The following is a 13,338-nucleotide window of genomic DNA, read 5'->3' on the forward strand; positions in this document are numbered from 1 at the left end:
GCAGAGGCTGAGTGTCATGAGGTCCCCAAGTTCAAGGTGGAGTGGGGCGAGGCAGGCACACGTGCACAGTGGGAGGTCTGCGGCCAGTTGGTTCCGGTGGCCATGGCCATGCTCGGCAGTGACAGTAGTGACTGCCTGGGATCTGCGTCTGCAGCAGCAAGGGTGACCCGTGACACCGACACCTCTTTGTCGCCTTCTCCCACAGGCCTTCTTTGAGGCGGCCAGCATGATGAGACAGGTCTCCCACAAGCACATTGTGTACCTCTACGGCGTCTGTGTCCGTGACCTGGAGAGTAAGTAGGGCCCATGGAAGAGGGGGTCCTGGCTGGGCAGCCCTGGTGCTGTGGAGTCACCTGTCCATTGCCCAGGCCTCCAGCCTTGCCTCCTGTGCTAGAGGACATTTAATGCTGAGCAGGTGGACAGCTTAACCCGTGGAGACTGATGGAAATTCATTCATTTGCCCTGTTTCCATGCTTCCTTCTGGCCAAATTGTCCCCTACCCCCATGTTAGACTCACAAGTCAGAGGTGGGTAAGGCAAGGTGACGGGCTGGGCGTCCGAGGGGGAGGCACACTGGGCAGGACGCAGGGAGTAGGGGTGTGGAATGGCGAGGCACTGGCTGCTGGGGGACTGGCCTACCTGTTGTCTGCAAGCCCAGTTCTTGCTGTTGGCCAGCAGGCTGAGGCTTTTGCTCATGCCCTCAGCCTCTGAGTCCCCAGCGTGTAAACCTGAAGAGGGAATTTTTGGTTTTGCTCTGGTTTTTTCCCTGTGTGACCCGGCACTTGTCTCGTGTAGGCCATGGCATAGCAGTGGCCATCCCTGCACTGCAGCGTGACAGTTGGGTCAGGCAGAGGCCTGCTCAGGCCGGTCCACTACGTCTGCTGCTTCTGTCAGCCTCTCCCTGCCTTGCGCCCCGTAGCCCTCCCCAGAAACCCTAGGCACCTGGGAGCAGCTTCCTTCTTGGATGCAGAAGTGGGGACAAGGCCTCCCAAGAAGTTGGTACTTGCTCAGTCTCCCAGGTTAACAGCAGAAGCGTGTGGACCTGGAGCCCAGCTTGGATGACTCCTAAGTACCCTGCCATGTGCACCTGCTGGGGTCTCTGTGATCCTGTAGGCTGAGGGCTCTCTCAGAGTGTACGCTTTTGAGAGGATAAGGCACAGGACTGTCCCGGACAGAAGGTTCCAGAAACTGGTATGTTTATGCCTGTAGATATCATGGTGGAAGAGTTTGTGGAGGGAGGGCCTCTGGATCTCTTCATGCATCGCAAAAGCGACGCCCTCACCACACCTTGGAAGTTCAAAGTCGCCAAACAGTTGGCCAGCGCCTTGAGTTACTTGGTAAGATGTTGTGATGTCTGGGGCGGGCCCCACCTGAGCCCACAATATTCTCATAGGGGTGACACCCGGGAGGGACTGGCCTTTGCAGTGGGACCCAGGGCTCGGTGGCAGAACATGGAAAGGGGTCACTGGGGACTCAGCAATGGGTGCTCCCCGGGGGAAGCTGTCCCCGCGGACAGCATGCACTGTGTAGTACAGTCCTGGGTGAGGGAGTGAGCACAGCTGCCAGCATCCAGAGCCACTGGCCTCTTGTGAGTGCTGCCTGTGGCCCCCTGGTCCAGGTGCTGCAGATTCTAGTCTCTTTGTTGTCACAGAACCCCTTAGAGGTCTGTGCCACTGCTGGTCATTTCCTTGTGATGGGGTGCCATGCCACAGTCACATAGACCCTTGCTTGGGAGGCTGGGCTGCTGAGCCTGGTTATGGGTACCAGTGCAGATGGATGCTCTGAGGACCAGGATGGAAGGCAGGGTGTGGAGGAGACATGGGCACGCCTGCGGGCAACTCTGAACTGGTCCCTGGAATTCTGCAGGAGGACAAGGACCTGGTCCATGGGAATGTGTGTACCAAGAACCTCCTCCTGGCACGCGAAGGCATCGACAGCGAGTGCGGCCCGTTCATCAAGCTCAGCGACCCTGGCATCCCCATCACTGTGCTGTCCAGACAAGGTGTGGCATCCTTGCCCTGTGCCATCCCCTGCCCCCGCCACTTGGTGGCCTGGAAACTGCTCTGAGAGCATCTGCCGTCTTTTTCCAGAATGCATAGAGCGGATCCCGTGGATTGCTCCCGAGTGTGTGGAAGACTCCAAGAACCTGAGTGTGGCCGCCGACAAGTGGAGCTTCGGAACCACGCTCTGGGAGATCTGCTACAACGGCGAAATCCCCCTCAAAGACAAGACGCTGATCGAGGTGAGCTGCCTCCCCAGGCTTCAGGTGGCCTCGGGTCCCCTGTGCCCCAGCCCTCAGTCAGGGGTGACGAGAGGGCAGTGAGGTGGGATCTTCCTCACAGGTGGCTGGCCCTGTGACCTTGAAGATGTCACTCCCCTGAGCCTCAATTTTATCATCTGTGAAATGAGATAAACTACTTGATAAGGTTGTTGACTGGGGTCAGCCAGCCCCCCGCTGTCACCTGGTGAAACCTGAACCTCTCACAGATTGACTTCTGAGAGTGGTGACAAAAGCAGTAAAACTCAGGGCTGGCATTATGGTACAGGCTGCCACCTGCAGTGCTGGCCTCATATATGGGTACCGGTTTGAGTTCCAGCTATTCTATTTCACATCCAGTTCCCTGCTAATGGGCCTGGCAAAGCAGAAGGTGGCACACTGCTTGAGCACCTGCTACCATGTGGGAGACCCAGATGAGGCTCCTGGCTTTTGTCTGGCCTACCCCTGGCCATTGCAGCCATTATAGGGAAAGACTCATTAGATGGAAGGTATCTTTCTCTCCCCACCCCCCTCTTTCTAACTCTACCTCTCAAATAACTAAGTAAATAAATCTTCTCAAAGAAAAATATATATGTATATATAGTAAAAATAACAGTGTGAGAACTCTGACCTCAGGCTTGGGGCATGCATTGCGTTCACACTGATCCCTGTCCGGGTGAAAGGTGACACCATGACCACAGTGAGCTGGGGAGAGATGGCGGTGAGGTGGAGTAGGCCACCGCAGGCCCCTGGGAAGGGCTGTGCGTTCAGGCTGTGCGGTCTCTGCCTCAGGACGGGGTTGGTGGAGGGCTGGCTGAGAGCCAGGGAAGCCGGTGTTGGAGGTGGGCATTGGGGCAGATGGCCAGGCTTGGCAGGCAGCAGGAGGAATCAGCGCTTGGGCACTGGGAGCAGAGGAGAGGCGTGCAGGTGCAGGCCACCTGGCAGCCAGAGGAAGCCAGTGCAGACTTGAGGACAGAGGCTCTGAGCCTAGACCCCCCCCCTCCCCCCGAGAGGCCATCAGACTCCAGAATGTGCTTTTTGGAGTTTTCCGCCTGGCCTTTTGGAAAATGGCATTTATTTTTAACTTCCTTGGAAAAACGTAAGTGCGAGCACTCTGTCGGTCAGCCCTTGCTGAGCGCTGGGTTCCTGGCTCCCAAAAAGCAGCCGCTGGCTCGCAGAGGTCAGGGAAGGCCTCGGCTTCGCAGCTCCAGGCCTGCAGCCCGGCTCCAGGGGTGCAGCGAGCTCAGGGACTGCCTTGCTTGGAGGCCAAGTGCAGCAGGTGTTTGCTGACTGAGACTTTAAAGCAATAAGCACTTGGAGGAAATTTGGAGACTACACCAAATGATTTGAAAAAGTCATCCATGTTCCCAGATGCTGTTGGGACTGGACGAGCTGTCCTAAAGGCTACTTGCATATATCTTTTTTGGACAAAATTAGAACCATAGCAGATGGAGTTATACAAGGAAAAAGGGAAAGTAAGGGGAAGTTTGTCGTGGTGCAAAAAAAAAGTTTAACCTCCATGCATAGTTTTTCCCTGACTTGTCTTTTGTCAGGTTTCTGAATCTCAAAAAAAAAAGACTTTCACTAGAATTTATCTTCTAATTACATTTTGTGAACTTTATGAAATATACTCATGTAAGTCTTCATTTACAGATTTGGCATAAGTAGTGATTTTGTTCCCTTCTAAGTTATGTAAGTGATTTTAGAGGGGCCAGTTGGGGCTGCAGTATTTGCAGGTGTGTGTTAGCACTGGCCCAGCTGTGTGTATCAGCCTTGTTAGTGTCGCATTTATCTTGGGTCGATTGATAGTTGGAATCAGTGAGTCAAAAGTTTAGGAGAATCTGAAAATCGTTGTGTGTTGCTAGACTACTCCCGGAAAGTCACCTGACTACTAGGGTGCAGCTTTTCAGGGCTGGGATGAGTTGGTGGCTGAGAGCTCCACAACTGCTCCGCCCTCGCTCACTCACACACCTCCCTCCCCTTCCAGAAAGAGAGATTCTACGAGAGCCGCTGCCGGCCGGTGACGCCATCCTGCAAGGAGCTGGCCGACCTCATGACACGCTGCATGAACTATGACCCCAACCAGAGACCCTTCTTCCGTGCCATCATGAGAGACATCAACAAACTAGAAGAGCAGAGTAAGCCAGGGGCTGCAGGCGGTGCCGGGGGAGCCTCCGCCGCCACACTGGGTGTGCATTCGCTTGTCTTCTCCTCTCTCAGATCCAGACATTGTCTCGGAAAGGAAGCCAGCCACCGAGGTAGACCCCACGCATTTTGAAAAACGTTTCCTCAAGAGGATCCGGGATTTGGGTGAGGTGAGTGCTCCAGCTGGGGTGCCCTGCTCACCGCCATGGGCCCCTCTGGACATCCAGGCCAGTGTGTGTCTGGTGCCATCCATGCTGGTCTGCAGTGCGGGTCTCCACCTGCCCCTGGTGTGTCCCCACAGAATGTGCCCGACGGAGATAAAGAGGGAGATGTGGACTCACTGGGCCTCAGCATCCTGTGAGGCTGCCTACAGGGCCATGGCCAGTCTCACGCCCTACCCTGGTTCAGGTTTTCGTGGGCGGGCAGGGTCCCATTGCTGTGTTGGGGAAGCTCCTGGACTCTGGTCTTTACTTGCACTCCCTGTGGCAAGTCCGTGGCCGTCAGGCACCTGCAGCACCAGCTGTGCAGTCAGCAGCTCCCTCTTCACCCCTCCTGGCTTGGCTGGGACCCGAGCGCACCTCCTGCAGCACGCACTCTGTCCTGCGGCTCAGGGCTGGGGCTCGGTTCAGGAGGGGCCTTGGTTTTCTTGTGTGTGGGTGTTTGTGGGATCTGGGACATGTGCTGTGTCATTCGTCACCTGCCACTTTCCTGGCATTAGCTCAGCAGAGGGGGATGTGGGGTGCCATGCACCCCAGCAGGGGAACAACCATGAGGATCAACACTTCTCTTCTGGGTTTGGCTGGGGTGGGAGTGGCTTCTTTCACAATAGCACTTGTGTCCCTCCAGGGCCACTTTGGAAAGGTGGAGCTGTGCAGGTATGACCCCGAGGGGGACAACACTGGGGAGCAGGTGGCAGTCAAGTCCCTGAAGCCCGAGAGCGGCGGTAACCACATAGCTGACCTGAAGAAGGAAATAGAAATCCTGAGGAACCTCTACCATGAGAACATCGTGAAGTACAAAGGCATCTGCACTGAGGACGGTACGTCGGGCTGCCAGGTGACCGGGGTCGCCCGAGCCAGCTAGAGCAGCAGCCAGCAGCCTCAACACACTCGCTGCTGGCAGCTCTGGACTGTTGGCACTCGCAGGAAACTGCCCTGCCCTCTGCAGCACCCCGCGCGGCTCAGGCCTCTCCACTCCGGGTTGGTCATACAGTCAGACTGAGGCTGGGCTTCCCCCATCCCGAGGGCCACACTTTGGCCCTGGGAACCCAACACCCACTGCCACCCCCTGTGCTCTTCTGGTCCATACTAGCCAGGGCATTTCACTTTATAGAAGCTGAAATCACACTGGCAGGTGAGATTTGCTAGCATCTACCTGCATCTTATTTGTAAGCCAGCACCTTTCACATATGGGCCTTTTAAGATTAGCAGTGAGATACTAATTTTTACTTTGTGAGGCAGACCTTATTTGCTGCCTCACTCCCCAAGTGCCTGTAACAGCAGGTGCGTATCGGGCCTGCCTCCCACGGTACGCATTAGCAGGGAGCTGCAGTGCAAAGCAGGCCCTACCCACATGGGACCGGAGCAGCTTTATCCGTGGCTTATCCACTATGGCTGTGGCTCCAGCTTGCCACCACTTCCCGGCATCCTCACGTGCCTCACGCTTTCCATCAGTTCCTGACAGGTCTCTCCACGAGTGCTGACTCAGTAGGGGCCGAGTGTTCCTGTCCCATTGCATCAGGCAGCGCCTGGGACAGTGGGGCAGCTGGGTCTGTCCCAGTTCTGGCGACCGGCCCCGACACATGACTTCTGTGCTCATGCTGTTTCTCCACAGGAGGAAACGGTATTAAGCTCATCATGGAATTTTTGCCCTCGGGAAGCCTTAAGGAGTATCTTCCAAAGAATAAGAACAAAATTAATCTCAAACAACAGCTAAAATATGCTGTGCAGATTTGTAAGGTAAGGGGAAAAAAAAAGCCACATTTACCAAAAAAACCACCTTGCTCTGGGCGGCTGGTCTGCAGGTGGGGCTGGGGTGATTATACTTCCTCCGCCTTGTCCGCATCATGCAGATGAGAAATTAAGTCTCTACTGAGAAAGCGAATGGATTTGTTCTGTGTTTTCCTGTTTTTTAAATCAGTTTGGACTATTGCATAAAGTAGACAAACCAGCAGCGTACGTGTGAATGAACTGATACGCCTGCTTCTTACTGTGGAAAACTATGAAGTATGCCTGATCTGCACTTCTCCCCCTAGGGGATGGACTACCTGGGGTCTCGGCAGTATGTCCACAGGGACTTAGCCGCAAGGAATGTCCTCGTAGAGAGTGAACACCAAGTGAAAATTGGAGACTTTGGTTTAACGAAAGCCATCGAAACGGACAAGGAGTACTACACTGTCAAGGACGATCGGGACAGCCCTGTGTTCTGGTAACGGAATCCATCAGCCGGGTGCACCCATGCGTGTAGGGGTTTGTTTGCACTGTCCTGACCAGCCTGCCTTGGCCATTCAATGTTTTTCAGTTCCCTGGGCCAAGTCAAGGTTAGAGAGGAATAGAACATTTGGAACTGACACTTGCTTTTCAGAAACTGCTTTCAGGCTGTTCCCTGGAAACAGCCTACACAAATCTCACCGTCTTTTGAGGAATGGGAGAAATCCCACCGCAGCTCGGCATGTCACCTTGCTGTGACAGGACATTCACCTGACACGGTTCAGTTCTAGCACCTGGGTGCAGGTGTGCACTGGGTTCCTTCTCAGACACATTCATGCAGAAACTGGTCTGGAAGGCAGGTAGGCTGAGGTGGCAGGGGATGACCAGTGGATGTTAAACTGTCAAGAAAATTCTGGAACTAGCCCAGCAACACCTGATCTAGTTTAGAAGGCCACCTGCTACCCAGGGGTTTGCTGGTTTCCACTCTGCCCTGGTAGACCAGATCAGCAGCCTGTAGGCAGCCATAGGTCTCTCCCACCTGTAGAACCTGAGACTTTATTCATTTAAAGCTTTGTATCCAAACCTTCCTTTTGTGTCAGCAGCAGGAGATGTCATCAGTCAGGTAGAGTTTATAAAGAATGGAGGCAGGCAGCTTCATGATCAGTAAGCACAGGATTCACACTTGGTTTTCTGGAAATCAAATCTTCAAATGAAACTTGAGGATTCTTGGGGTTGGACTTACAAGGAGTGGGAGGTCCAAAGGGAACAGCTGGGTCCGAGCAGGGAAGGTCAAGTGTGAAGCTTGAACCCAGTGAGACATCCCGGGAGGGGGTGGGCCAACCATTTGAGATTTTGTTTTCTTTTTTGAGACCACCATGGAATGACAAGGTGCCAGACTGGAGCCAGCAAGTCCAATATGGCTGCAACAGCAGTCCTAGCAAGCGTTAGAGGTCGAAGGGTTAGATGACTAGGTGACAGTGAACTGGAGTAGCTTTGAGGAATTCTTCACACAGCTGGAATGAAATGCCTAGATTTCTGGCTTGAGCCACTGGATGTTTCTCAAATTGTTTACACTCAACTCATTATGAACCTATAGGAATCAGACCCCAGGCTTGTCCTCAAGTGACCTTCCCCCTCCCTCACGTGCATGTGCTCAGGGAAACACGAGCACATTTGTCTTGAGGCACCGTTATGTCTGTTGGAACGTCTTCCCTGAAGTGAGGCTGCATGTTTGGCTTTCTTTCAGGTATGCGCCGGAATGTTTAATTCAATGTAAATTCTATATTGCCTCTGATGTCTGGTCATTTGGAGTGACTCTGCATGAGCTGCTTACCTACTGTGATTCAGAATACAGTCCCATGGCCGTAAGTCTTGTCTCTCCATTTGAATCCGATACCCAGTTACATGTGTATTTTTCATGTACTGAAGCCAAAATTATGGAGTATGGAGAGCACTTGCACTTCCGTGTGTTGATTCACACGCAGAATGGCCCCACTGGCGAGAGCTAGGACAGGCCAAAGCCACCAGCTGGGTCTCAAATGGCATCCTCACGGGATGCCAGCATTGCAGGTGACAGCTAAACATGGTGCACGCAACAGTGTCCCCCAGGTTTTGTTTTTACATGAGATCCAATCAGTGTATTAAGCAGAAGGGTAAAACACCATTTTTACATTTAACTTGATTACCTGACAACTATCTGTGGGTCTCTCAAGTCCTGTCCATAGGCTCTTACCTACAGAAAGAAACAAGTGAAGTTTCAAGGGAGTGGATTAAATCTGGTGGCATTCGGTAGGTTCTTTTGTGTGCCTTGCCGATTCCAAAATGAGATCATTTTCACTGGAAAAGGCCCTCTGACAAGTGGAAGGAGTGCATGATTGGGAATTCCACCAATCACTGTGGGGTTTCATTTTTTAGTACTGATGCGGGAAAAAAGTCTTTTTATTTCTTTCAGGTTAACTCTAGACATTTCACCCTTATAAATTTGGTTTTATATAAACACTTCTACAACATGAAATATTTTGTTTGCTTTTACACAGTTGTTCCTGAAAATGATAGGCCCAACTCACGGCCAAATGACAGTGACAAGGCTTGTGAACACGCTGAAGGAAGGAAAGCGTTTGCCATGCCCACCCAGCTGTCCTGATCAGGTAGGTGATGGCTGCTCCGCAGCGGTCATTCAGCTTTCGGTGTTTTCACAGTCTGTCACTGCAGCAGGGGTAGCAGGACAATGCATTAGAAAGTCCACGAAGACTGTTTTCTGAAGCTGAATTTCAGGATATGTGAGAAATCTTACCTTGGGGCAAGTGACAGGGACCAGTTACATTCAAAGCAAGCATTCCAAGCAGCAGACTCCCCTCAGTGCTCTTCACTGCCCACCTCTAAAGGAAAGAATTTGGGGATAGCATATTTGTGACAAATACATGTATTTTTCTGGCCCCTGACTGGCATAATGTTCAGTTTCCATGCTCTAAATTGAGTTTTAAAGATGTGCTAACTAGGGTGGATGTAGGAGCAAGACATCTCTCCTATTGAAGGTTATTAAAGAGCTTCTCAATGTTAAAGCATTACTCATGCACCACAACTGTCGCTCATCTTCTGCACAAATTATTCAAAGTTTTGTTTTCTAGCCTTAGTTATCAAGATCAATTATCATTACTAAAATTTTACTGCTTATGTGTTATTTTTTAAAGCCTCCAAATCTAACATTTTATTGGTTCCCCCCCCCCTTTTTTTTACAGGTTTATCAGCTTATGAGAAAATGCTGGGAATTCCAACCATCCAGTCGGACAACTTTTCAGAATCTTATTGAAGGATTTGAAGCAATTTTAAAAAAGCATGAATAACATTTAAATTCTGCTTTTTGTTAAGTCCTCTTCCCATAACAAATACTCAAGTCATAAATTTTTTTTAATGGAAAAAGTTTGTATTACATCTAAAGGGCCACTCACCATTAACTTGAGAATGTAATGTATGTAAGGACTTCCTCCTTATATATGGCTCCAGTAACTTAATGACAAACAGTGACAGCCAAAATATTAGAAAGAACTCTTTCTTCTGGAAGATCACCACCATGACTCTGGCTAGCTTACCCTCACAACTGGATACCAAAGTGGGAATCTGGGAAACAGGAAGATTGCTTTTCCCCACTACTATAGCCTGAGATGTTTTTTCTGGTACAATTAATTAGTCATAGATAAAAAAGACTAATGACCTTGGCTGATATTCCAACAGGCTTCAAATTTCATTCTCTACACAGTGAAAGATCAAACAGTCTTAAAATATTAGGTACCAGTTAGTATACTGTTATGCCTGTCACTAGTAGGGTTAGACGTTGTTTCTTCAGTTCCCTTGGGTGATTGCTGGTACCATGTCTTGATAAAACTGGTTATACACAGGGGACAGCTATGGGATACTTTGCTGCATGTTACCTTCTTGAGAACTCAGCCTGTGCCAGTGCTCTCCTAGGCAGTCTGTCGTCATCAGAATGGACTCTCAGAATCTGGATGCTATTATACCTGCTTTCAAGATATCTCAGTGTATACGCTTTCTAAACTATCACTTCGGGCAAGCTGTTCCAGCACTGATTTTTGATGCTGTATGCAACCAGTCAGAATAAATACCACATCCATACACTGTTCTTGAGTGTTTCAAAATCCCACCCAATAACAAGGAGCAGTCAGTATTTTGACACTGCGGTGTACATCCTGAAGACCCAGCTAGGAAGCACCATGGAGTTCACAATCCACTAAACTGGGTAATCAAAAATATTTAAGTCTGACTCAGTGTGAACCACAAAATTCTTTATGAACCAAGAGTGTGTGAAATTTTTTCTTAATATTGGCTAGTATGTGTCACCTTATGTTTCACTTTGAGTCAAAAAAAAAAAGTTCAGGCATGACTCAATGGCAGTAATAAACTTGCCATTTAAATTTGTTGTACAGTCCTCTAGCACTGAGGGTTCTTTCCATGTCAAACCTGTGGCCACTCTCTGCACTTTCTTTACTGTTTATACAAATAAATATACTAAAGACTTTACATGCATACGCCTTTTAATATTAAGATTGTCAAAGCATTTCAAACAATTCACTTACATAGGAAAATAACAGTATAGATTTGGGGTGGTGGTGATGGTCCTTATTACTAACACCACTTGATTTGCACTTCTCTGTTAATGTCCAATGAAAATGGGACAGGCCAAGTGTGGATGGCGAATTCACATGTGCTATAATCCAAAACATCTGAGCTCTTTCACCGTCTCCCTGCTTTGTCTTTGCAGCTCTGATGTAGGTCACCATCCTCCCTTTCCTCAGATTGCTTTATAGCAGTGGTGTGACCAAGCAGTGAAGAGACTCAATGGGAAGAAGTACCGGGCATAGAGAAGCCACTAGCCATCTACTGCATAACTGAGTGATGCCTTAATCATGATCAGCTATTTATAAGTAGTACTACTTAGAAATTGGCTATAAACGAGTGTAGGCAAAAAAATCGACCAATTTTTTTTTTTTACAAAGCATACAACATGTACCAATTTTTTACTTCATAATTAAAACAAGGTATCTATATCATACTCAAAAACAGTTCCAAAAATGGTATTTAATAATCTGATTTCAAAAAGAGTAGAATCACTGAGACTCCAAATTTCATCAATTACAATCTCATAACAATAAACAAACTTAGGAAGAAATTTCTAGATGGAAAAAGGTTTCTCATGCATTTAACACCAAGATCTTCAGGAAATAGTGATGCCAATAGCTGTGTGTAATAAAGACAAAAACTCAGAAGTAAATTGGATTAAATAGCTGGTATTTCTTTTCCAGCCTAATATAATACCAAAGAGTCAGAGACAAAGCAGAGACTGAGGTATAGCTTATTAGCTTAAAATAGTTATAAATACTATTTAGGATTCCTTTGGAAAGGGCAGTACTGACTGCTTCACTGTTCTGTGGGACAAAGGGAAGCTAATGATCAAAGAGGCTCTGTCTTTGTAATCAGGTATACTGCAAAATGAGCCACAGAAATCTGTTCCTTGCCACTTACAAGTCTGTCCCAAATGTCAGTTTTTAGGTGAAATAAAAGAAATTCTCTAATGAGAGCCACTAGGTTAGGGGTCAGCAAAAATCTCTAAAGGGCCAGATAACTATATGAAGCTTTGCAAGCCACATGGTCCCCGTTAAAGCTACTCAGCCCTGTCATTACAGCACAAAAGCAGCCGCAGACACTATGGAAATGAATGAGCATGGCTGGGTTTCAATAAAACTTTTATTTGTGGACACTGAAATTTGAGTTTCATAGAAATTTCATGTTTAAGTTTTCTAAAAATGTAAACATTCTTTGCAGGCAGCAGAAAAATATGTGGTGGACCAAATTTGGCCCCAGGTATAGTCTGCCAACCCCCATATTATACTGGATCACCAAAGCTGCTTTTATTTTTCATAAAAGATACAAATGGCAAATAAATTTTAAAAGTAAAGCCTTATAGCAGTGTATATGTTGGCCATTACAATCACTCGGTTAGGCTGGATTAAGGGACTTTCAGTATAGCTGAGCATATCTGGAGCATCTTTACATTACCATCACCAAATCTGGTACTTGCACCCATGTAATTCTAGGAAAAATCTTTTAAATTGAAATGCACATTGGATAGTAAGAAACTTAAAGGTTGAAGAAACAAGACTTTTCCCATTTATTGCTTCAGACTTTAATATATGGCATTAAAATTATTCTCAGTTCTAAAACATGAAATATTGGAATGCTGTTTCTCCAATGGGTTGCAGGTTACTTTCACATTGACTAAGAAGTGCCTAATTTTAGTGGAAAACGGCCTCAATTGATATTTTATTGCTACTTAAACTTTTTTTTTTTCAATTTGGCAATTCTGCCTGCTGCACAACACAGTTACTTCTGGGAAATCATAAACCCGTATTTAAAGGATATGGCTAGTCTGAATGAGGTTAAGGCAGCGATGAACAACAAAGATACTGCAAGAACCTTAAGAGGTTGTAAGGAGAGAGCTTAACTCAGTACACTCGCTTTTTTTTAAAATAGGTTTCCATGTAATACGCTCTTGAGCCCCGACGATGATGGTGACCGAATTCCCCTGGACCACCTTCTGGGGCAGAGATGAGATAGGATGAGCCTCGTTTTTCTTTTCTTAAAGGGGGTGCCTATGAGAAAAGAAACCATAGTTCATGTTAACTCTAAAGTAAAACTGGCTTATTTATTCATACTTAACATTCTATTTCAGGTTCATCAAATACAGAATAGCAGAGTTAATATCAAAGCCATCAAAAAAGTTTACACAAATTCCTTTTTCAAACTGGGTTTTTAGATTTCTGTATCACATCACTTGTGGGAACTCTTGCAACAACCTGATACCCACACATTTTGGGAAAAGAAAAGCATTATGAACGCTCTGGCTGTTCACATCCACGCCAAATGCCACCCAATAATCCAAAGTTGATGGTAAAGGAAAAGGAGGTTTCCAAACTCATTCTATGAGGTTTGATTC

At 48.1% G+C, this 13,338-nt stretch overlaps 2 protein-coding genes across 4 annotated transcripts in view; one reads left to right on the forward strand and one right to left on the reverse strand.

Annotated features, from left to right (window-relative positions):
• The window catches only part of JAK1 (Janus kinase 1), a 147,381-nt gene extending 136,516 nt beyond the window's left edge, over positions 1 to 10,865 (forward strand). For all 3 annotated transcript variants that reach the window (XM_040978418.1, XM_040978420.1, XM_040978419.1), the window contains 12 exons: positions 206 to 293; positions 1,209 to 1,336; positions 1,866 to 2,001; positions 2,090 to 2,241; positions 4,244 to 4,394; positions 4,477 to 4,571; positions 5,248 to 5,440; positions 6,235 to 6,359; positions 6,656 to 6,828; positions 8,077 to 8,194; positions 8,867 to 8,977; positions 9,569 to 10,865. In XM_040978418.1, coding sequence (XP_040834352.1) covers positions 206 to 293; positions 1,209 to 1,336; positions 1,866 to 2,001; positions 2,090 to 2,241; positions 4,244 to 4,394; positions 4,477 to 4,571; positions 5,248 to 5,440; positions 6,235 to 6,359; positions 6,656 to 6,828; positions 8,077 to 8,194; positions 8,867 to 8,977; positions 9,569 to 9,673 — 1,575 coding nt within the window. In that variant the 3' untranslated portion in view covers positions 9,674 to 10,865. The remainder of the gene's footprint in view (positions 1 to 205; positions 294 to 1,208; positions 1,337 to 1,865; positions 2,002 to 2,089; positions 2,242 to 4,243; positions 4,395 to 4,476; positions 4,572 to 5,247; positions 5,441 to 6,234; positions 6,360 to 6,655; positions 6,829 to 8,076; positions 8,195 to 8,866; positions 8,978 to 9,568) is intronic.
• Positions 10,866 to 12,700: 1,835 nt separating this feature from the next.
• RAVER2 (ribonucleoprotein, PTB binding 2) overlaps positions 12,701 to 13,338 on the reverse strand; it is a 63,693-nt gene continuing 63,055 nt past the window's right edge. Inside the window, exon 11 of the mRNA XM_040978421.1 lies at positions 12,701 to 12,994. Within this exon, the coding sequence (XP_040834355.1) occupies positions 12,848 to 12,994 (147 nt within the window). The 3' untranslated portion in view covers positions 12,701 to 12,847. The remainder of the gene's footprint in view (positions 12,995 to 13,338) is intronic.

This window comes from Ochotona curzoniae, unplaced genomic scaffold (assembly GCF_017591425.1).
Source record: "Ochotona curzoniae isolate NIBS_2020 unplaced genomic scaffold, NIBS_Ocur_1.0 contig_291, whole genome shotgun sequence".
NCBI lineage: Eukaryota > Metazoa > Chordata > Mammalia > Lagomorpha > Ochotonidae > Ochotona > Ochotona curzoniae.